This window comes from Aptenodytes forsteri, unplaced genomic scaffold (genome assembly GCF_000699145.1).
Source record: "Aptenodytes forsteri isolate BGI_AS27 unplaced genomic scaffold, ASM69914v1 Scaffold257, whole genome shotgun sequence".
In the NCBI taxonomy this organism is placed as follows: Eukaryota; Metazoa; Chordata; class Aves; order Sphenisciformes; family Spheniscidae; genus Aptenodytes; species Aptenodytes forsteri.
Window position 1 is genome coordinate 3,728,783 of NW_008795194.1, and position 24,869 is coordinate 3,753,651.

At 38.3% G+C, this 24,869-nt stretch overlaps 1 protein-coding gene across 1 annotated transcript in view; it reads left to right on the forward strand.

The window, feature by feature from the left end:
- The first annotated feature begins 138 nt into the window (after positions 1-138).
- AGPS (alkylglycerone phosphate synthase) overlaps positions 139-24,869 on the forward strand; it is a 60,874-nt gene continuing 36,143 nt past the window's right edge. Inside the window, exons 1-6 of the mRNA XM_009278608.2 lie at positions 139-188; positions 12,475-12,564; positions 16,628-16,718; positions 21,253-21,373; positions 21,455-21,529; positions 23,215-23,286. Of these exons, the coding sequence (XP_009276883.2) occupies positions 139-188; positions 12,475-12,564; positions 16,628-16,718; positions 21,253-21,373; positions 21,455-21,529; positions 23,215-23,286 (499 nt within the window). The remainder of the gene's footprint in view (positions 189-12,474; positions 12,565-16,627; positions 16,719-21,252; positions 21,374-21,454; positions 21,530-23,214; positions 23,287-24,869) is intronic.

Consider the following 24,869-nt stretch of genomic DNA (forward strand, 5'->3'; position numbering starts at 1 on the left):
GGCGCGGGGCGGCGCTAGGGCAGCGTGTGCCGCGGAGAGCGGTCTCTCTCCCGCCTGGGAACGGGCGTGGGCTGACGGGGCCCGGGGGAGGCCCCGCGTGGGCTGCGCGGGGAGCTGCGGGGTTAGCAGGGCTGGGAGATGTCGGAAGGCAGCGGCGGGAAGGAGGACGAGGCTAAGCCCAAACGCGGGTAAAGGGCTGAAGCGATTCACCGCTGTAGGGACTGGATGAAACCGAAGGAAGGTGGTCTTCAGCCTCTTACTTGTTTCTGTAGTAAGTGGAATTGTATTAAAATGGAAAGTCATTCATAGTCACCTTAATAACTAGAGCAGAGGTTCGATGTTTGCAAAATACTCTGAGGCCGCTTTAATGAGGAATGCGGCACGTGTGAAAAGCAAGGTTTGTGTATGGACTTTCAGTCCTCCTCTGCTCACAGACATGTGAAACCTTCACCTTACGTGAATGCTGCCAAAAATGTACTCATATATTAGGCTCTAACTCAAATTTCTTAGAAATCAATAGCTTTAAGCATGTTAACTACTTTTTCTGTTTCTTACAGTATTTAGTAGTAAAGAATCTCAGGTCACATGAGACCAAGGGAAGACTAATATTCCTAGTCAAATTGTCTAGTACAAAATTCTTTCACTGGCTCTTGGATTTATTTTTCTAGTAGATTCTTTTAAATACTATTATTATAATACCACTATATAGTTTCATGTAACTTATCATCGTGAGGCCCACCTTTCTGCTGGGGCAGACTTGTATTTGTTTTGTGATTTCCCCTGTCTTGGATGTGGATTTTCTATATGTGTGTTGGCTTGCTATCCTGTAAGAGCATTTTAAGGTTTAGGTTATAGACAACCTACTGCACAGGGACTAGTATGTTAGTGTATGGAGGCGGTAAAGAGGCAGATAGGGCAAGTAGTGGTTAAGAGAGTTGTTGCTCCTTTGAGGAACCATCCATTCAGCCCATGGTTTGCTCTCAACTTTTTTCAAGAAGAGAGCAAGAGACAGTCTGAATTATTTTAACAGGCCATTTTATGGCCCAGGGCCACAAGCTGGGCTTGCCTGCTTTGGGAGGACTGGGATGTCATGGGCATGTAGTCAAATGTTAACAACTCTGAAAGCCTTTAGTTCTCACTGAGGGGGATCTGATGCTTTTGCAGGAGATGTGTCAAACAGTGCTGCTCGCTGGGAGAAATGGGTCATTCCAAAACTGTTGCCTTCCATATTGAGTTTTTCTTTGGTTTGAATTTAGGAAGAAATCACTGTTTCTGAAAAAATACCAGTTTAGCTAGTTTTCAGGGATTCATTTTAAATGGATTATTGCGTAATTTCTACAACCAGTTATTGCATCCTTGAAGAGCAGGAGAAATGGGCTTTTGTGAAGATGTATGTGACCTGAAAGATAGCTTCTTTCTCTGTGGAAACCCAGGCATAGTGAACTTAACACCTGTACTCTACAAGCTATCGACATTGCTCTCCCATATTAGGATTTGCTATAGGATCATAATGGATTGTTATTTTTACTCTAACTTGTTCTGGATTAAGAATAAAAATTCTGTTGCTTCAAGGGGTTTATGATCAAAATGATACAACTGCTGGATACTTTGCTGTGGGAGTGTAAGAGAGCTGCTGGAAAGCTTGGTCCGCACCGTAGGTACAAATGTCTTGATGTAGGTAGAGCCCAGCCTTTCTGTATGTATAGAAGCAAAAGAACCTTAAAGGGAGCTGCATCTCTGTCTTAAGGTTCCCTCTGAACATCTGAGATGTGGTTGAAACATGTTTGAGATGTTGCATGTGAAAATACTGATACATAAATATAGTTTGGATATAAGGATCTAGGTAGAGTTTGTATTTGAGGATAATACCCAGGTTTTGAAGTGAGTGATGGGGGAGAAAGACAATTCTGTTGCCTGTACTGATTTGGAAGCAGCAGGTGATGAATGCTTGAGTCCTGTTCTAGTGACTTCCAGCTAATCTGGAGCTGGTTGATCTATTAGTGAGACCTAGAAGGTTGATTGAAAAATCTGGTAAAAATAATTGATGTATAGATGGGTACAGTGATACTGCGTGGCTTTTATCAGCAATATTAGGACAATCCAAACCCAGATGTTTTTTTCTTGCAGTCTTCTCTATGATGATTCAGCTTTTCTGCCTCTTTTGAACTATTACTTTAATTTTTCCTAGTAAAGCTGCAGCCAAAAGTACCTTAAGCAAAATATTTGTTCATTATGCCTGTTGCATCTTTCCTGCAGTGTTTGAAATGGTGTCAAAGCTACAGACACTATTGTACCAGATTCAGGTGCACTCTCCTCATGTTGCATTTCCTCTGCAAAGTAGAAGAGTTCCTATGATGAAAAAAACCTTTGTAGTACTTTAGGTGTATGTCTCTGATCACAGAAATCTTTTTCTGGCTGCTTAACCAGTAGTCAGTGACCTGCAGAAACATGGCTTTCTTGTTGATAGTTCAAAGACCAAACTGTTAAGGATCTTATCCAGGCAGTTTTCATCACCAGTGAGGGGAGGAAGGAGAGTATGTGGAATTGACTGAGAGTCTGTGGGGGTGCTCATCTAACTGTCTCTGTTTCCAAATAAAAATGCCTCTGAAGGCTAAACAGTGTGTTTGCAAATTGATGTGTTTCAAGATTGCAATATACTCCCTACTTCTTAAAATGGTGGTTATTGAGATGGGATAATTCCTCAAAAAAGACAAGTAACTCTATTCTTAAATGAGTATCCTCTTGAGGGAAATCTTAGGTACTGTAAGGGTGGAGAGATGTTATTTCTTGGTGGCATTCCTGTCTTGAATTTTGTATTTTAATTCACTGTTGCAGTGGAAGATATGGGGATCATAGTTATACAATGTGTGTTGAAACCTTAATGGGATGATGGGCATGCTGAAAAACTTACTAAAAAAAATTGAGTTGGAAAAGAACTCTTTCTTGAAATTACCTTTTCTGAACTTTTATGTTATGCTGTTGACTTTTGTTGACTGGTTATTAGTAAGCTCACTTTGCTGGTGAGACTTGAGTTAAAAACTTACATACAGTTATTTTGAAGATTAAGCACATGAAGTGTCCAACTTGTACTGCTTTGGACACTGCATGTCCAAAGAAGAGCAACGAAGTTGGTGAAGGGTCTAGAGCACAAGCCTTATGAGGAGCAGCTGAGGGAACTGGGGTTGTTTAGCCTGGAGAAAAGGAGGGTCAGGGAAGACCTTATGGCTCTCTACAACTACCTGAAAGGAGGTTGTAGCGAGGTGGGTGTCGGTCTCTTGTCCCAAGTAACAAGTGATAGGACGAGAGGAAACGGCCTCAAGTTGCACCAGGGGAGGTTTAGATTGGATATTAGGAAAAATTTCTTCACCGGAAGGGTTGGCAACCTGTTCCAATGCTTGACCAGGGAAGTGGTTGAGTCACCATCCCTGGAGGTATTTAAAAGGTGTGTAGACGTGGCATGTGGGGACATGGTTTAGTGGTGGACTTGGCAGTGTTAGGTTTACGGTTGGACTCAATGATCTTAAAGGTATTTTGCAACCTAAATGATTCTATGAAAACAGTAAGGTGCTACAATTCCCTAGAACACAGTTGTACCAGAGTAACTGTTATGTATGCTAGAAAGTAAGAGTGCCTCAGAGGTGGAGCATGCACTGATGTTAATCTTGCCATAATAGCTTGTATTATAACTTATTCAAATCAAACTTTAAACAGTTTGGCCCTTGTTAAAAGGGATTATTGATTGAGTGTAACTAAATGTTGACTCAGTAGCTTGTAGGCTTAAAATTTTTCTGTCCTGGAGCAAGAGAAAGCAGGGCAGGATTTCCTGATTTTTTTTTTCCTATCTCTTTGTGGAGAAGCTTCTTTCCTGTGGGATGAAGAGAGGTTTGTGGATCTCTTAATTATTATGGGAGTACCGTTATCCAGGGTAAACTAGGGGATGAGTGTATAGCCAGCTGCCTGCTCTGTGTCAAGTTCACACCCAGGTTGCTCAGGGTAATGTGTTAATATCACCATACCTTTATATAGACTCTTGCAGTTCTTTCTGTAGTTGCTGGTAACGATTATGACTATATTAAGCAGCAACATAAATTAACTCTCTTTAAGAGTTGATACTACTTGAATTTAACAAGTAACATCAAAGTGACTTCATATCTGACCACCAATACTCAGAGCAATCTTTATTATAAACACTTAGCTCTTTAGACAACAGTGTTTAAGCAACACTTGACACTAAACTGAATCCTGGTATAGGTGACTTCTAAGCTCAAGGTGGTGGAAACCTAGGGCAAAGAAGGAAAGGGCTGGTGCCACTAGAGAGCCTTAACAAATCAGAAGAGTAAGAGCCTGTTGCATCAAGGAAGGTGTGGTAGTTCACAGGAGGCTCTGTGATTACATCAAAGCAGTTAATTGCTAGTCAAGGTTAATGCTTGAAGTAGAGGAACAGATGAAGTAAGATTCTCACATGGAAACATTAGCCTGATAAAAAGGATGTCATAGTCTGAAGGCAAATGTGACTTCATATGCAACAGCAATTCCTGTCTGTCATCTAGCTCCAAGTGGTTGAATTTCAGGCAGATGACATGTAAGAAATCTGTAAGAATTTAAGTAATATAATATGTATTATTAATCGTTTGATACCAAGTAAACCAAACTGGATATATTCATTGGTTAAATTTTATTAGAAAAAACCTAGATACAAGATAGAAGTGTAAAGTATGTTTAATATATAAAGTGCAATATGCATTATTATATGAAAGCAAGTAGTTTACAGCAAAAACTGAAATAATTTTGTAGATTGACTTATTGATGTCTGCTGAGATCTGAAAGAAAATGAATATGTATATATAGCTATTTACTTAAACTTGATTTGTTTATTTAAACTGAATAGAATGGTCTGTTAATGCAATAGAATAGAGTAATTACTTGGACTTCCTAGAAGCTACTTTGAGCTGGAGTAAAGTAAGGACACCTGTAGTGTAACAGGTTGCAGGCAACTAGATTTTCCTGAAATGTTACTATATTTGTTTTCTACTAAGAGGTAATGTGAAGTATTAAAAATCAATTTGAGGCTGAATGTGATGGACAAGCATAATGCCTCTGTAGTGTTGTTATATCCAAAATTGTGTTGTTGTGTGCAAGTCTTCAGGGTTGATGGTATAGGCCAAAAAGTGTTTTTCAGCAGTTATCAGATGTATTTGCTAGAGAGCATGCTAATTCTCTACGCGATAGGTGAAAGTGTTGTCCAGGAACTGAGCTTATTTTGCTTGAGCAAATAAACGGCAGACCATTGATTCCTTCATTAACTCATGGGTTTTTTGGGTTTTTTTGGTGTTTTTTTTTTTTTTAGATAGTGAAGCAGATTTCCTGGTTTTGCAAGCTTTCAAAAAATACTCCTCAAAGGGCTGCTCTCTGGTGTTTGAAAAATCTTTAAGTGCTTGTTTGTTTACTGCCTGGAAGTAGCCATGTGCATGCATTTTTGTAGTAGAGCAGTCTCTTCAAAGATAAAAATGAAACTGGTGTCAACTGAAGTAGTAGGTGGAATAGAGATAGCTTCTAGTAAAGTACTCTGTTGCATAAGAATCATCATTGGGATAAGTGTATACTGAGAAGCATAGGTATAATGTCTTGGCTTTCCTGAATCTTTAATTCACCCTAATTGACTTAAGCTTTCTATGAAAGAACACTAGAGAAACACCAATTTCCTCATTCCTTGGGCCTTTGTTTATTACAATGTGGTGAAATGAAGAGTAATGAAATAGTTGAGGCTAGGAACATGTGTAGGGAGAGTTAACATTTGTTTTATCAGAACGGTTGTTTAAAAAAAAAAAAAGCACACTGTGCTTTGGAGTACCTAAACCCTTGAAGTCTTATTTTATGCCTAAAATCTTGTGTCTGCATTAGCTGCTTACTGGAGATGTAAACTGTAAATATGAACCCAGGTTTGTGTTGCCATACCAGATATTCAGCAAACAGAATAGCAACTGAATCAGGTGTATGTGCAGCTGCAGGGGTTTCGCTGAAAGTGTGGGCTACAGAACCTGAATGTGTCTAAGGTTATAAAACAGATGTTATGTGACTTCAGACTTGAGAGCGATTACATTTGGTTTGCTGCAGGGAAGATCATCCAAGAGGGAAGAAGTATAAGAATGACAAACACAGTAGATACTCCCTGCCTGCAGCATAGCATTCTTCTCCAAATAAATGATGCTTCCACAAAGCAGTTCTTGAAGGGATTCCTTGGGCTACATTCCTTTTCCTAATTTCCAGGCACCTGATACTAATTTACTACTGGCTTCAAAACCACTCTGGAATGGCTTGCTTACTTGGTTGAGAAGTGTGACTATATGACCCAGAGAGACTGCTCCAGAGGAGAGGGAGAGTGACCTTCTGGTATCATCTGTGGAAAGGGTTCTAAATTTCCAGCTGGTGGTCTGAGTTGGTAACCAAAAATCCAGCTGAGGTGGGCTTTGAGGAGTTACTGTTTGGGTAATGTCTTCTTGTTGTAACTCCTTAGCACCACAGTACTGCCTCAGTCTTACTGCACCCATGTGCTGAGTTTTGCAAGAACTCTACAACCTGCAAGACTTTTTTTTGCATTGTTACATTAGGCAAATACTGTTAGCCCATGGCTAATACCACATTAGCCCATGTGGTAGCCCTTGAAACTGCCACTTTAAACTAATTTCCAAGAATGTGCCAGTGCTTGGATCATGGAACAGGAGTGTCTGTGGGTATTTTCTGTATACGTTGTTTTAATGCTGAGCATCAGCTGGTGATTGAATTGAAAATGCTGGTGGTTATTGTGAGGAAACTGATGTGAGCATCTTGGCTTTGCTCCACCTGAGTCATATTGATTCAGCTGGGTTGAACTGCACTTTCATCCTGCTTCTCTGAAGAAAATACATGAAATTGTCACTTGTCCTTTGAGTAAATTAGCCTGTTTGTCTAAGTTTTGTGTATAATGTACCAGATCTTCAGATTATTTTGGAGAAGGGGGAAGTTGTGTTGATATTTATGTGCTTAGATGGTATGTCTGTGTAATGAGGCAATTCCATTCTTTATTAAATCACATGATGGTAACGTTTGGAGTTCATTCATTACTTTATCTTGGTTCTGATATTTCATTGAACATAATCTCATAACTTCATCATAAGTGAAGAAACTTTGTGTTTACTTCTGTTACAATTATCAATGTGCTTTAGACCTTGGAAAACAAAAGGCTCTAACTGTTGGTGATACTTTTGCAGTATAAAACCCTTCTTTACTGGCAGTTGTATGTATTGTGTATGCAAATGTCTGATATGCACTTGTCATGTGAATTTGAAACTACTGAAGAATGATATCCATGGTATAATTTCCACGCGGGTTGAACTTTGGATGCTGAGCTTGGATACCTGTGGAGACCCTGTGCGTGTTCTTCAGTTTCCTAGAGAGAGACAAAACTTTCAGCCAGTCACCGTGCCTCTCACTAAAGCACAAGATTTGGAGAGTGCTGGCAGGTACAGTTTTGTTGAAATAGCGTAGGTCCAAAGGCCTCTGCCTGCCCAGCTGAGTGACCGGATGCCTTGGAAGCACTAGTTCAGCTGGTGGGCCGGGGGCCACCCTCCCGCCCACCCCCGGACTGGACATGCTGCCACCTTGTGAGCTTCTGCCCACTTTGTGGGCACCTTAATGGTCTTTTGGGGGCTTAATATAGTGCCTTGTGCTGTGACCTGAACAGCATCCTGCCCAGTGTCTCTTTGATTGTTTCATAGCTAGCTTTCCAGAAAAATGCAGAAAATGCTTGACTTGTTGAACAAATATTTTGCGGTAAAAATCCTTATTGCATTGAGTCAAACTAGTATTTCAGTGTTGGGCGTTTTAATGAAAGTGAAATATTTAAATTCACTTAACCTAGTTGTGCTGTTTTCAGCTCCTGTTGTCACTGTTTCCATGGTAACTTGTTTTCTTTCAGTTTTTTTCCCTTCAGGTGATACCATTTTGCGTGTGTGTGTATATAATATATATTTCAAAAATGTTAAGTGAGCTTTGCTTTCTAGTACTTCATACATTTCAGTAGTGAATTTCTGGCTTTTAAGTTAGAAGGCAAGAAAGAACTGGTCATTTCCTACTATTTCTGTCTAAAATATTCCATATTTCTGTCAAAGATGAAAGTAGGGTTAGTGAGCTTGCTATTTTCTTTAAGCCAATGTACTGAATAGGAAAGGTGTTGTCTTTAAATGAGACAGGTCAGGTACAGTACAGGCTGAGTAACATCAACTTTAAAGCAAGAATAACACCAAATGTTGATGAGTCTGTTACATATTCTTGGAAAGGGGACTGGGAAGAAAAATAGAAGGGTGTGTAAATTATATCTTGGTACCCATAGAACATGTGTAGCATGAACATGTCTGTTGACTAAGCCAAACAGAGCATCTTTCTTTTTTCAGGCTGGGGCATGAAACTTTTTAACATGTTTTGAGATGTTCAGATATTATTCAGATATTTTACAGGGTATTCAGGTTATTTTTCTTGTTGTTGTTTTACCATTTAGCAACCAAATTATTGAATTTTTGAAGAATGAGGATAGAAACTATTACTGCACGGGAAACTGTTTCAGATGGTATGAAATACTGAAGTGATAGAGGATACGTAATTTATAAAAGTCTATGTAGCTATAATAGTGGTACATGTTAGTTGCAGACCAATGTGTAGTTTGAGTCCCTTGGTCTCAGAGCCAGGATTGGATACATTGAGTACTTGTACATGGAGGGAGCTTTTAATGTGTGCTTAGGTCTGCAGATGCTCAGCAATTCTTCCTGCCCTTTATACTCTTCTGGAATATGAGATTTTGGGAATGAAAACCTTGGGAAATGTAGAAGGCTACATCAATTGCTCAGTCACAGCTTGGATCATTCTTGAGAGCCAAGGTATGATGCATGATGCTAATCTGGCAGGCAGCTCTAATTGCTACACCAGGGCATTACAGAGGGCAGTGGGAGTTCTGCACTGGAGCTGGGGTGTGAAAAGCTTTGTAAGGACTGGTGACTATAAATAATGCTGCAAAAGTGTAGTATGAAAATGAAGAAGAGGAATGCTGTTAAAATACTTAGACGAGAAAAAGACTTTTTTCCATGTTTGCCTTCTGTTTCTTATTATACTGTCAAATTGAAGTTTAATTTCTAAATGTAAGCTGGAAAGACAAGGAAATGGAGAGCAGGTGTGTGTTATAGTGTATTTCCCTTATATGAGGGAACTGGGGCAGGGAAGCAGACCTGGGGAAGAACAGCATGCTACCCCGGGCTCTATCTTGCAGAGCTGCTTGTGCTTCTTCTGAATAATATGTCAACTAATATGTAACCCTCTTCCAAAAAGTTCTGCTACAATCTTTGAATTATATCAGTATGACATTGACATTGCCTCAGTAGTCAAGGAGGCTTGCACATCTCTGGATTTCTCCTGCTTTCTTCTGTGCTGAAGGTAATTCTCTTAAGTCTTGAGGTTCACCAGCTCTTGTTCATGAAAAGCATACCTTTCAAATGGTATGTGAGAAGATCTAAACAGCTTGGTCTTCACTGCAGGCCATGTCAATTACAAATTGGAGCTGACTAATAAGTCTTTCTTTTAAAATCTGGTCTTTTTAGGCTTCTCTTTTAGGGAGCTGCATGCAGTATTTCCTCTAACTTGTTCTTAGTGTGTAGGCATGAAGTGCTAGGAACTACAATAAGTAAATCAAACAGCAGTTCTTAAACTGGCAGTACTCTGGTATGGTGGAACAAAAGAAAGAATAAATGTAAGATGACTCGTTACAAAAACAGCCCTTCCTGTCTCCAAACAGAAACCTCAGACTTGCTCAGTATAGTTTTGAATATAAAAATTAAATGCTTAACTCTTTTGTTGTGGTGTTTACCTGTCAAAAGATATAATACTGCCCATTGTGTGTGTGTGTGAATCTCCTGACTTTGTGTTATGAGGTAGCTGAGATGTTTTAGAACCAGCTGTTCTTCTACAAACATGCAAACTGTTACTAAATTTTAATTTAATTATTCTAATCACACCAATAACAAGAGCTATGTTGTCTGGCAGAGTAAACCTTTGTGTACTTATTTTATTCAGGAATAGTTCAGCCTGAAAATAAACTCTTAAGAGTGTTAACTCTTAACCTCTGTTCTGTATTTCAAAGCCTGATGAAAGCCCCAGGTAGTTTAACACCAAACTGGGAAAGCAGGCCTTTGAAAAGGCAAACAACTGGGAATGCAGTCAGCTTAGCAGAAAGACCTCATATCTGGGTCTTGTTCAGTGCCTTAATTAATAGTACCTCCCCTGGATTTTGTGGGAAGTATCTATCTGTACCAACATCAGGACTAATGATAGTGTCAAAGCTGTGCTTTATCAGCGTATCTCATGTCACCAGTTCCTTTAGAGCCTGGTCTTTTGTGTCTTGGTCTGTCTGATTGTCTCCAGCTTTGCAGCTAGTTTCTCTAGCCTGTTTCATGCATCATACTTGGCATACTTATTTTGGCATTGCTTTGCAAGAGGACTTACCTCTCTAAATTAGGGGGAAAACTGCTTTGAGCCTTCCTCAAATTTTACTTATCAAGTCTGTTCTGACTTTACAGGATTTGACAAACTACAGAGATCAGGTATATAGAAATACTACGCTTAGTCAGCAGAGGGAGAAATCTTGCCTTGAGGAAGACTGCAATGATGGGGATTTGAGGGGAACGTTTAGTTTAAAAAAATAAAATAAATGCCACTTGAGTGACACAATTCTGTGTCAACCTGTTTGCAGCTGGGAACAGCTCAACTGTATGTGACTTGGTGTCTTCGTGGAATTTCTTTTAAATATGTACAATATTTATAAATATACAGAATATAGGAATACATGTAAAAATAGGCAAGGCTGCATAACATACATTAAGAACACTTTTTCATAATCTGTCATGTCAGTGCACTAACACAAGGCATTCCTTTGCTATCGAACATGAGTGGATCCTTGCCGTTTTCTGAGTGAACACTACATGTGTAAAGATTGAGTCTATTGAAAGAGGAGGCAGCCAAACAGAGGGGCTTCTGTATCTGGGCAGTTGTCTGCTCAAACAGTTTAATTTTGGCAGAAATTTTAGAATCGGTTCCTCAATGTGGAAGAACAACATAGACTGGCTATTTCACAAAACTGCATCAGTTACTGAGTACTGAAACTGCTCTATAAAGTTTGCTTAAAGTGCTAAATTTGTCAAAGGCTTGTTGAAATGTCTGATCAAACAATTGTAATAAAATACACGTCCATGGTTTTTTCCATTTGATTAATTAAAACCTTGTGTACAGGCAGTTTGAAGAAAATTAATTTTGATTAAGCCAAGTCTATTTAATTACAACACTGACAGTGTGTCAGCAGCCTATGTTAATATTATCTTTATAATGAAGGCCTTTGGTAATCAGTCATCACCCAGTTATCTTGTATGTAATGCTGGAGTTATAATTGACTTGAGGCAGTGCATTCTCTGCATCGTGAGGTCTTTTGAAATGGTCACCCCTGGTCATCATCTTAGCTCTTACTCTTTGACTGTATAATGTAAGAGTACATTCACTGTACATAGTGGAGTGAGGTAATAATCTGTTTTTAGACTTCTTTAAGATGCCTTTTTATTAACTAAAATTCAGTTTAAGTTAGTACTTCACTTCTAATGTAAATAAATGGCAAACTTTTTAAGCAAAGTTAGATTAATGTGTAATTACTCTTTGTGTCTATCTGAGTCTTAAATATGTTTACATTGATATACTTCTGACTCTATAATAATTAAGAGGTCCTCTGTTTTGGTATGGTTGTGCTTAAGGTATTTCAATTTTGTGGTTGTATTTTGGCAGTTGTGGGTTTAGTTTTTTTTCTTTATATTCCCTTTCTTATGGTGGCATGCTTTGAGGTCACATTCAGGTTGTATTTGCTGTGTTATTCCTGCAGTTCTTGGGGGGGTTTTTTTTTGACTTTCCAATATATATTTTCAATCCAAATGTGTCTGAGTGCCTCATCAAGTGACTGTTAAGAATGCAGTGGGATTACAGTAGTGATGTTGAACAAAAAAAATTTAAAATTATTCCCTTGACAGAGAATAATAATATTAAATGTCTCATTCTGAAAATATTTAGCTATTACCTATTTGTGTGTTAGTATTTATGTATAGATTTAAAACCAAGCATCTTTCAAACATTGCTCTTGCCAATTTGAGAATATCACCTTACACTGTGCATTGACTTAAGCTGGTTGTTTTTATGAAGCATCTTGTCTTTCAAGTCTTAGGATGTAATCTGAAGGAGTAATGGTTGTGGCTGCAGAATGACTTTTTGCTCTAAGCTATGCACTCTTGATATGTTCTTGATTTCTTAAATTGCTGTCTGATAAGACTTTTTTCCAAAGCCATATAACTGCAAATCATTTTGGGCTTACAATATGCTAACATTCTCACTTAGATTTTTTTTTTTTTTCTCCCCTTTAAGGCAAGAACTTCTGAAGTGGAATGGATGGGGATATAATGACTCCAAATTCATCTTCAATAAGAAGGGTCAAGCAGAATTCACAGGAAAAAGGTAAGTTGAAAATTTATATAACTGAAGTATCTTATTTAGTGATTTTTTTGAAAAGAGTTTAAAAACTGCACTGTTCAGTTAATCCAATGAAGGCAAAAAACTTGCTTTATCTCATCAAATTGGTTATTAGTTGTTCTGCATTTAAGAGGCTTACTGAATTCTATACACAGTAGTCTAACATGTAGTAAAATAGACTGTGGCTTATTGGAAGGTTTATTAAAAGTATTATAAGGACAAATTAATGTGAGTCTTATCTAAGTTGATATACTCTGTGTGTTAAACTTCCCTTGGAGAATGGAATCAAACTGAGAATCTGCACCATGTTCTAAAGCTTTAGATAACATGCAGCAGGTCAGTGCATTTTTGCCAGTTTTGAGAATCTCTTGAGCATCAACAAGTTGCTTTATTAAACTTCCAATTTGTGTTTTAGGTTTCTTAACCATGGCGCACGGAGCTACTTTATCCTCTGAGCTTCAAATTAAAAACTGCTCTTCGGTTGTATGTTCTGTAGTGGCAACACTTCTGATTTATTATCTACTAGCCATTTCTACAGCAAGCTTGTTTTTCTGAGAAATATTTTTTCTGAGGAAATGACATTAAAATTAAGTCTACTTGGGGATCTCTAAACTTTCTTCCAGTGGGATTTAAGCCTGTCACTTGACATCTTAACTGTTTTTTTTCTGCCTCAGTGGAAAGCAGTCTTGCAGTCTCTCTTCCTTGGTTTAAAATATATACTTTTTGTAAGAGTAAAGAAGAAGAATGGGGAAGAGAAATAAGTCTGAAATAAATACTGTCCTTCAGAAAAATTCCTTCCTGGTCTTTGAGTTTGTGTAAACTAGCATGTGCTAGTTTGAGTCAAAGCTGCAAAAACCTAACTGGGATGTTGAGCACTTTAATCCTTAATTTCTTAATTTTCAGGCCCAGATTAAAATGCAAAGCCTTGTCTTAGGCACTTGAGTTCACTATGTAATACTTAAGGCGATCTTGGTCTCTCTCTTCTTGCCAGGATTCTGACTCTTGTCACTTTGTCACTCATTCTTTCATCTAATATCTTTAGTTTATCTGAGGTAGGTTATGCTGCACAGAAAACTTACGCAGTGTGCTTTGAAGGAAAAAATGGTAAAGAGCTGGACTTGGATTTTTTCAGGAGGAAGCATCGAGGCTGCTGTTTGACTGATGAGTACCAGTCACTGTTCTAGAATGGGGGGAGAATGGCATTTTTTTTCCCCTTCATCTGCATTCTCTCTCTAACTGATAGATAATACTAGAAATGCCCTGCTGGGCCACACCAGTGTAGTTTCTATGGAATAGTTTGTCGCAGTGGCAAAAGGAGAGTGTTTGAAGTGAAAATAGGAGAATAGGTATCTGCAAAGATGTTGTAGATGCCTTGTCCTTTTAGTATCCACTTACAGATCTGTTGTTGATAAATTTGTCTAATAGCTTTCAAGTCTGCTGATACTGTCTGCCTCTGCAACATCCCATGGTAGCAAGTTCCAGGTTGCTGTTTTGTAAAGTACTTGTGTTTTAAACCAAGTATCCCTTACTGTGTTGCAGGATTAGGTGAATGAGAGTTCTTCAGCCTATCTACTGCTTTGTTTATTATATAAGACTCAGTCGTATCCTTTCTTCCACTTTCTCTCCATGCTGAGGGAGTCCTGGGCCCTTTAGTCTCTGCTTGTAAGGCCCCTTGGTCTTTACAGTTGCTGTTCTCTGAACCCTCTCTAGCTCTACTACACCTTTTTGGAGATACAGGGACAAAAACTGCGTGCAGCACTCAAGGTGTGGATACACCAGCATTCTACAGAGCAGCAAAAAGAGATGAACTGTCTCCTTTCTTACACCTGCCTGGTTGATGCATAACACTGTTGGCTGCTGTTGTATGTCATCAGTGAAGATGCCATGATTTTTCCTATACTGACTACCAGTCTGATTCTGCAAAATATGCAGTAATGCTTTTTTTTGCTCTTGCAGTTATCTACATCTTATCTTCCATCTTCATTTGTCTGCCTAGGTTTTTTTAAGGTCCTGAGTTCCTTCCTTTCAGTGTAGTATCTGTCTACCCAAAAGAGCTTAATATTATTCACCTGGTTGGAGAGTCCACTGATGAATCCAGATCACTGATGAAGACATTATGTAAAACTGGTCCCAGTACCAGTGTGTGGCAAGCTGCATTCCTGAGCCTGTCTTGGACAGTAATCAATAAACCCTGCCCTTTGCTTCTTATCTTAACCTTATCTTAGCGTTCAGCCTGTAGAAGAACCTTTCCTTCAGTACTGTAACGATGTATTTTCTTAAATAGCTTTTGGGGTAAACACCTGTGGAAGTATAAAGGAGTGTGGAATTTAATGTTCATTATATCCCCTTTATTCACTTTCTGTTTTCACACCCTGATAGAATTCCAAGGGTTAGTGAAACAGGATTTCCCTTTATGAAAGCCATGTTGACTTTCCCAACAGACCATGCTTCTCCATGTGTCAAACGAGCTTTTTATTATAGCCTCTATCATCTCACCAGGGATAGATAATACTTACTAGTCTGAGCAACTAAACCTGTTTTTTGGGGTGTGGGGGGGGAGGAGGTCTTTTGGGGGGGCTTCTTGCACCATCAACATACATACAAAGCTTGCTTCCTGAGCAATCATGTGTTGCATTCTGTGCAGTAAACTCACTAACTCCATCTATGCTGTGATTTCTGTCTGTGTCTTGACTTAAAAGTTGTTGGTTTTCTGATAGCTTTAGTTTGTCCTTTGAATAAGTGATTAAGGTTACTCTTGCAAGCTAGCTATAGTAATAGGTTGGCAATACCAGAAAGTATGTCTGGAGAAGAAAACACACCAAGCTGACTGGAGTGTCTCTGTACGTTTGTTGCAAACTCCTGATGCAAATGCATTAAGCTTTCATTGCTTATTTCACTTTCCTTTTCATAGAATTCGCTTAACTGTTTCATATGGGTATAATGATACAATAACAGCTGTCAGAGGAAGAACAACTGAATGTTGTCTTCCAAGCTGAAGAGCCTAGCTTGAGTTGAGATATGGTTGTAGCCTTTTATCTCTAGGAATAGAGTAGGGTTTTTTTTTTTGCAGTAGGAGAACTGGGGGGTAGCTGACATAAGGAAACAAAAGGAATTGGTCTTTCTGTGTAATAGGTGGCTTAGTTCTAGAGTTGGTTGGAACAGCTGTGAAGGACAGGGTCATAACTAGATTAACAGTGATTGAATAATCTTAGAAGGAAGACCCATGAGGCATAATGCAGTGACCCAGGTGCAAACTATAGTAAGGATTCTCAGCTGCTGAAAGCTCTTAATACCAAAGAAAGGTCCTTTTGCTCTTCTCAGAGAATGTTTGTGCATACATAAACATGCACAAAGTGTGCATGTATACAATTAATAGCAATAGTTTCTACCTGTTTCAGTGTGTCCCCAGCCTTATTTGTTTTCACATGTGATACACATGTTCACAAACAATTCCTCTGTCCCTTGTCTGTAAGTCTTCATCTGTCACATGGCTAAGCTCTTGCCAAAGACTTTGCAATAGAAATAAATTCACATTGCTTGATGGATTCTGATGCATTCTGATGATGAGGGAAGAATATTTAACACTGTTTTTCTTCAAAACATGTAAGGTGTACTGAGCTGAGTTTGTGTGTCTGAGACTGCTGTTGTTTACATTGCAGTGTGTCCATACACACATGGCCTCTACCTGTATCTGGCATGTAAACTGCAACACTGCTTTCTGCACTACTGAAAGGGAGAGACCTTTCTTAAAAGTAAAGATGGAGGGGTGGGATATCTGGAAAGCCTTATGCCACAATTCCCAAAGATCACGAAGGAAAATAATACCTAAGATGTTGACAATTGATTTGATTTTGTGTGAAATACAGAACAGTTAAATACAATGAAATGTGCAGTTGCATGAAAACTAAATGTGCAGAAGCTTTGCAGGCTTGTAGGTAAAGAATTTGATTTAAAACGTAACTATTTGTGCATACGTAGAATCGAAAGAAGTGTATCTGACATACAGTCTTTTAATTTAAAATGACCCTATGTAATATTGACTTTTCAGGTACAGATTAGGTGGTATGGTATTACCAACTTTTAAGGAATGGATAGAAAAAACCTTTGGAGCAAGTCTGGAGCACAAAACTACCTCTAGAGTAAGTAAATAGCTGAACCAGTTCCTTTGAACATTAGTCTTGGTGATAATCAAGACCACATTGTTAAAGATGATTCAGCTGTTGTCCCGAAGGTCACCTTGCACATGATTTAAATACAGTGTATTAATACCTCAGTTTTTTGAAAAAAGCGTTCTACATAAAACATTCAATGACTTAGCATGACTTGTGGTTCCAGGTTAACTGGTAGTACTTTTATTGGAATGAAAGTCTTCAACATGGGGAGTTTTTTGTCCTTCTTTGTAGGTTGCTTTTCAAGATTGTAGAAACTGTTAGCCTAGAGGGAATTGTTTATGCAACTTTCAATGTTGTTCATGATAATAAAGACAGAAGATACAGTGAAGTTCAATTGTGCTGTGTTTTCAGTGTACTGAATGAAATCCAAGTTCTTATTTGACAGTAATTTTTTTTACATGTCTCGGTGCTGAAAACTGGCTACCAGAATACTCAAGACTGAACTGAATGTTTTCAGAAAAACAACACATTCGGAATGTTCTGGGTTTTGTGAAGCATCCATATTTTGCTTTTCAGGAGAGTACCTCATGTCAGAGTCAGGTCTCCTGACTCCCTTCTAAGAATTCCTTTGAGGCTGCAGGTTCCTGACTAGATAGCTGCTTAAGCAGTGTTGGAAGCAGGCTGTGCTTGTACAGTGATTATAGCAACCCTGCTTTGGGTAACAGTTTTACCCATTTCTTGAGTGAATTCAAGATTGCATTTTCTCTGAAGAAGGTAATCTCATAGAGCCTGAAAACTCGAACGTTTCTTCAGTCTTCTGTTAATCAAGACATTCTTCCGTCTGCTATGACTTGCAGGATCTCCATCTGCCAATATATTTTGAAAAAATTCATCTTGATGTGTTTCCTTGACCAGGATAGGTCTTAACTGGCAGCTGCTTTAATTTGCTGTGACCAGAGGTCCTGAGAGACGTTGTTCCCTTTCTACATGCAGAGGAAATACAGAACCAAGTAGAGTTGGAGGACAAGGGCAGATTCTTGAATAGTGTCTTGATTCCACAGTACGTCTTGCAAAACAGCTCTTCAGGATATTTGGAGCAATGTTGAATGCTTTCCTGTTATGTTGTGCCCCTCTGGTTCCAATGTTCTTGTTGCGATCTGAAACAGGCTGACTACCTTGACACAGAATAGGACTCTCTGGAGTCTCCAGTATGTATCTGGACTTCTCATAGCTATTCTCAACTACTACTGCAGGTCCTCCATTTTCATGTCTCTGTCATAGTTCCTAGTTTATATTTCAGGTTGTTGTGCTATATTGGTTTTTCATCTACTATCATCAGAGCATGAAGAAACTAGAGTATAGGAACAGCAGTAGGAGGGGAATCTCTTGGTCCATTTGTCTTTCTATCTCATCTTTTCCTTCCTCTATTCTGTGAGACTGGAGAGTACCCTGTTGCATGCAATTTTCTAATTAACAACAGTAAATGTACCTGCTTCTGTGCTGCTCAAGGCCTGCTGATGTCTTTTTCATTTTTCAGACTAGACTTACCACAGACAACAGTTTAGACCTAGTTCACATAGGCTTCCTGTCTAGCCTTTCAGTGCACAAATCTTAAAATATTTCAGACCCATAAGAATAAATAAAGGTATATTTTTGTTTGGCATTGTGTGTAAGATTTATGTGGACAAATATTAACTTTTCAATCTTGACGGTGAAAACTAAAGGATTAAAATACTTGTGGAAGAGAGATAAAATTTAAGATACTTATAACAATTCCTTGCAGATGGTTTTAGCTTTAAGTAGTTTCTGTCCCTCTTATGGAGAACAAAGATCTTCAAGCACTTGGTGTTCAACTTGAAATGATATGAAATAGTTCTGTCTATGGAAATCCAGGAAGAAACCAAAGTTTAAAATAGAAAATGTAAGCACAGCTAGCAGGGATTTTTTTTTTTAAAGTGGTTTAAAGATCTTTATTTGGTACCTACTTGTTTGTTTCTCATGTTTCCCAAGCTTCTGTCAGAGCTCTGCTCTTTGGGTTAGCAAACATCACTGTGTGAATGTGCATTAATAGCAGAATAGTAAGAGCTAAGAGCAGGAATTCAAGACCTGACTTCCTCTGTGCTTACTGTGACTGGCCTCTAAAATCATGATCTCTCAGTAGCAGTGTATCTCTCACCTAAGCAACACTTAATCTCAACTTCTGTGTTTGTAGGTGACAAAGTGAATATGTTGGAGGGAAAAGCCTTTTTCTCAGATGTCTGACACCTTATTTCAAGAAGTATAATATTATCCTTAAAGCAAGTCAGAACAGCACATATCCTCTTCCAGAAATCAAATCATTCTCACTAGGTCATGTGTCTCATATGAAAACTCTAAAACAAACACTTGGCTATCCTTTTGAACCTCTAAATGTTGTTAGCTGTCAGTCATGAGCGTATCTCATGCAGATACTGCTTTCTGAATTATCCCTATAAGTGCTCTTAATTTCTACATAACCTTATATAGTTTCTTGTAGGGTGGACACTGGCAGGCAAGTTCCATCACCATGGATCTTTTAACTACCTGAAAACTTTCCTGTTGAAGGTTAAATCTTTTCTTCAGCTCTCACTACTTTGACACTCAACCATTCAGGATAGACTGCTGCTGTGGTGGCAGATGGGAGACTATTAATCTCTATTTTCCTTGCTGTTAGCTTGGTAACTGGTGCTATCCTCTAAGCTTTTGTCTTAGGACGTATTGGCAAAAAAATATCAGCTGTTCTGGAGGTTATGTAGAGCAAAGATAGGCAAGACTCCCTTCCAGGAAGGAAAACCTGGATGGGTGGGTATACTTTTTTGTAGAAGGCTGAAACTTCAGAAGGTGAAAGAAAAGCTTTGAAAGAAAGAATTCAGTTTTGCTGTTTTCTCTTTGTACTTGTCAAGAAGCATAGGCTAGGCTCGTCAAAGAAATGTCTAAATTTCTTTGACTGCGTGGAACATTTTGTACAAAATACTTTTTGGTGGTAAGGCTTTAAGCAAGCTCTTTCTGGCATCATTAGGCAGCCCATAGTCTTTCCTGATGGCTTTATAACAAAATTGCAAGAATGTTCTTCTATTTGAGTTGAAGGTGATGTCGGTTAATTTGCCAGCAAGGCTTTCATGACAGAAGTTTGAAAGCACTGCACTATGTTTTAACTAATTTTTGTGCAACTCCTAATTTTTAAGAGTGTATTTAAAATAAAAGATGGGGTAGTGAAAAATTTTCAGTTCTCCTGTTCTTGAACTTGAGGGACTTTGATAACTAGGAATAAGATTCTTGACCAACATTTCCTTTCAAAATAGGAGTTGAAGTCCAGAAGTTAGTTTTTACTCATAAGACAAGCTTTATATCTAACTAAAGAACTCCTTAATTAGAGGCCATTTGTAATAGAAGGCATATTTCTTTAGGGAGGTTTCCCATAGAAAAGTATAAATTAATTTATTGGCTGCATTTTTAAGGAGGAAAAAAAAGCATGTTGGTTTTTTGGAACCTTAAAAGCATTATGCTTAATGTCTACAAAGATTTTTTTTTTTAACTGGGTCCTGTAAAGAATCTTCATTCTCTAAGTGGGTTTAAAAAGTCAACACATGAACTATGTTTTTATGTGCCTGATATCTAAAGTGGACTTTAGAAAAGAGAATTAAGTAGCTAGGTCAGCACTTTGAGAAACTGTAAGAATACTATATGAGACATCTGTCGTAAGGACCTGGAAGAATGGGCTGTTAGAAAACCTTAAGCAGGGGTTCTCCCTTTGGACTTAAAGAAGCTTGATTCAAGGCCTGTTGGTAAGCCAAAATGTCCAGTGTAGCTTCTTTGAAAGAAACTTTTTTCCAAGGTGTTGATTAGGACTTCTAGCTAGAGGCTTTCTGGAAACACCTGCATGTTGGTGACTGAACATGGATTTCATAAAGTCTTCCTGATGTGTGAGGTCTACTTAAAGTATGCTGGTTATGTTAGATCAGTCAAACTTAGTTTTGCCTTGCTGTGGACTTTTGATTAGGCTTTGGTCTGAGATGGATTTAACTTCCAGTACATGACAAGAGGAGGGGAGGTGGGTTGGTAGAAACAGAATTATAAATAGAGGAATCTGCAGAGTGGGTAGTGCTTTAGTATGTATTTCTCTCTATTGGAGGAGGAATTTATATTCAAAGAGGAATTTTGACCTTCAATCTCTACCCCTTCATCAACAGGAGAATCTCTAGTTCTGTTCAGTCAGCTGTTCTTCTTGGATCTTGAAGTCTTTAAAAAGGTATTTTGTTCAGTATGCACTCATAAGCTAGTGCATTTCTCCAAATTTCTCAGGAGGAAAAAGGGTAAGAATGTGCTACTGAAATAAAACTACTGTGTGCATCTAGTCAGCTGAGTACCAGGTAGGATAAGTGGGATCAGTGATTGAAGATGAAGAGGAGAACTTCGGTATTTCTGATCTTAAATAGTTGTGTTTGGGTATCAGTTAGTGTTAACCTGTTTTTATTATTTCTGTTGTACAGAAATGCTGTAAGAGTGAACCTATCTTTAACGAACTTATTTTCTTGTATTGTAGGCATCCATAAATGTTAATGATGTACCTCCATCCATTGTAAATGAAGAATTTCTTCAGGATCTTAGAGCCACTAAAATCTCATATTCACAGGATGCAGAAGATAGGGTATTCAGAGCTCATGGTAGGAGAACTTCATTTATGTAACTGTGCTGCTTTTGATGCTTCCTTGTTTGAACTTGTTAACTTATTGTTTGTGTTTCAGGTCACTGCCTACATGAGATATTTGTACTCAGGGAAGGAATGTTTAAACGAATTCCTGATATAGTTGTATGGCCTGGTAAGCTTTAATTGTTTTATGCTCCCTTCTGATCTGGGAGGCCATTGTTTGCTGAACTCTTGTGCTTTCTTGTCATGGGAAAGCTGTCTCTTGGTTCACTGACTTTGCTCGTCTTTACAGAAACTGAAGGAATTTTCTCATGAATGGTAATCATGATTGTTTAACATCTAGATTGCTGGTTGTGCCTGTGAAATCCCATCACTTTGTGGGGAAGTCAAATTTATTAAATATAGCTGAAGTTGCTGTTGACAACTGAATTCATGACTTAAGTAACCACAGTGTAATTTGAACTTGTATGTTCACCAAGAATAGTTGTCTAAATGGCAGTCTAAATCTTGCTTTTTTGAAGGAGTACGTGATGGTAGAAGGGTAGTGAAATGTTTGTATTAAAGAACTTTGTTTTATGACACCTGTAACTCCTATCAGAACACTTTACAAAGGATCATTGACTGGAAGAAAGAGCAGTGCAATCTGAGTACAGACTAGTCCCACTTTAGAGTAATAACTCATGCTGTTGTAGATAATATGTAGCAGAAAATATGCTTGCTTCTATCTAGCAGAAGGATACAAATACTTAAACTGATACGACTTTATTTGCACACTTGTGTGAATTTCCTACTTGAGTCATGTTTCTCTGGTCACTAGGAGCTACTTTCCATGTGCCATTCTTCAGTAGCTAACCAAAAAGCCATTTGATCTAAGTACCTGTCAATTTCTGTTCAGCTGTATGAATCCAACTCTTTCCTTACCTTTTATAACTTTCTGATACTTTGATAGCTGCACTGCATTAGAAACCCCAAAATTTCTGATAAGAACTTAGTCTTAGCTCAGTATTGCTTCCTTTATTTAGAGGAGAAAAATCACATATGGGAGGCATAAAGAGGCACTATAAAATGCATCTCAGTACTTGAGGACAGGTACTGACATGACAGCACTGGTGACTATGAACAGCACTTGCCACAGCTTTATTTTGTGCAGCTCCAAAAGCAATTGAAATGAAATAAAATGATTGACTACCTTTGTTTAAAGCTGCTCTGTACGGCAAGAGCAAGGTAGCCAGAGTTCGTAAGCCTGTTTATTCAGTCCTGCTCATTCTCTGCTGTTTGCACAAACTCATGTATGCACTGTATTTGATCTCTCTTTTGATCCTTTTCCTTGCCTGTGCACAAGCATTTCTGCTTCCCTCTTTGACCAGATACAGAATGTGTTCTGAAAACGTAAATTTCACAGCAACTCTACTTTTGAAAATGAATGTCAGCTGGGAAGAAAAAGATGTGTTCTTCAGCTCTCAGAAGAGACTTATTTCTCACTTAAAATAAATTGGACAGCCTATTTTCAACAAAAGCTTTAAACTTGATTTGTTCTCCAAGATACCTAGATTAATTGCTAACTGTTTGGTAGCCCGTCTTGCCCTGAGAATTTGCAGGAGGTCTCAATCCATGAGTAGAGCAGGAGACTAAGGCTGTAGTTAGTTCTTCAAATGTAGAATTGTTTCAGGTCTAAACTTTACTTTGGAACTCTGATACTTGAGCCCAGCTCTTATTTAGTGCCTAACTCTTTGAAATGTCTTCCTTGCTGGTGTCAGAAAAGGAGCTGCTGCTTATTCAGGCTGCAGTATTTAGTACTAAGCACAAATAACAGTACTAAGCACAAATCCTGTTTTTTAACTGTTTGGATTCTTCTAGTTTGCCATGAAGACGTAGTTAAAATTGTGGAATTAGCCTGCAAACACAATCTCTGCATAATACCATTTGGCGGTAAGTGTTATGAAATCTCAAATCTGTTTAACATTACTAGTGAAAATGTATTCTACTTGAATTAAATTTAAATATGTGATCTTAGTAATATATTGTACCAATAATTCAACAGTTAGATTTTTTTAGTAGTATTTTAAGTATGGTCTTAATTTTTTTTATGATCTTGCAGTATTTAAAGCTGCTATATTCAATTTAGTGGAAGTCATTAAAAGTATGTCAACACCTTGAATATTGAATGCGCAAGAGGAGTGATTATATGAAGCTGAAATCTGCCTTTGTGTGTTGGAAGTCTTCTAGGAAATAAGTCAAGAGATTCAAATATCTGTGTTAGAGGTATCATGGTTTTGGACGCATTACTTGTGCTCTGTTCCCACAAACTTGTATAAATTAGGGTTTTTTTGTTGTACTGTTGAAGCTCATAGGTCCAGGGAGGATTGTGGTCAGACACTGTACTGCAAAATCGTTAACCATAATTCTAATTTCCTTTTAGACGTTGTTCAGTTTGAAAGTTATAGTAGAGACTCCTGTGGCAAGGGTTTTCAGGAAATGTTCCAGGTACAGAGTACAAGTAAAGGCCTGTATCCTTCTGTGTCCTTCTTAGCCTAAAGAATTTCTAAAGGACTTCAGGTTTTTAATCGTGGATGCTTTTTCTTCTAAGCCCGCTGAAGTAGAGTGGTGAGCTACCTTGTTTTGACTTAGAGCTCGGGGAACATGGGATGTTGGCTTTCATGAGCTCATTCTGTGAGGAGATTTTTATTCAAGAAATCTCAATTCTGTAGGATAAATCTGTGTGTTTTACTTGGTACTTGCTTATGCTGTAGGAGTATAGCCCCTGTAGGAAGGACACTTACTATTTGAAAAGATGAGCATGTCACTTGAAGATAGTACCAAACTAATGGAGCTGGTTTCTCCCTAAAATGCTCTCACCCTTGCCAGATACATCTGCAGAGCTGTAAGACTGCTACAAGTCACCTTTGGTACTAGTAAATTGGTATAGCTGAAAGCAGCAATATTGACTATCTCTTGTTCACTGACCAGGATACAGAAAGATCTTCAGATTGTTTCCCAAGTCTGTTTTTACTGAACTACAGTCAACTTCTGGAGTTACTACTATAGGGGTTGGTATTTAAGGAAAATGCCACCTTTCCTGTCACTGGAAGCAAAGGTGATGGGCTTTATTGCTCTTGGAGAGTGTTTTATTAGCTGGCACTGTCTCTGTACTTGCCATTGGTTGGTCTTCTGGTAGCTTGCTGTGGATCTCTTTAGCATCCTAGTGTCTCTTTTCCTATGGCTTTTGTAGTTTTTGAGAAGCCAAAGGCTGCTTGGAGGCTGTTCTGTGACATCCTATAAAGATACATTAGAAACCTCGAGAGACGTTTGACATTTGGTTTTATCCATTTTTTTTTTATAGTTATACCATTTCAGTTTCTTTCTTGCTTTCAGATAAGTATTGCATTCCTGTATTAGGTAGACTTCTTAAGCCAGTTTTCTAGGTAGAAGTGTAGTGGCTTCCATAGTGATCTCAAAAGAATATATAGAAATCATACCTATCTCTGTTTCTTGGATGGCTTTGTTATTTCTTT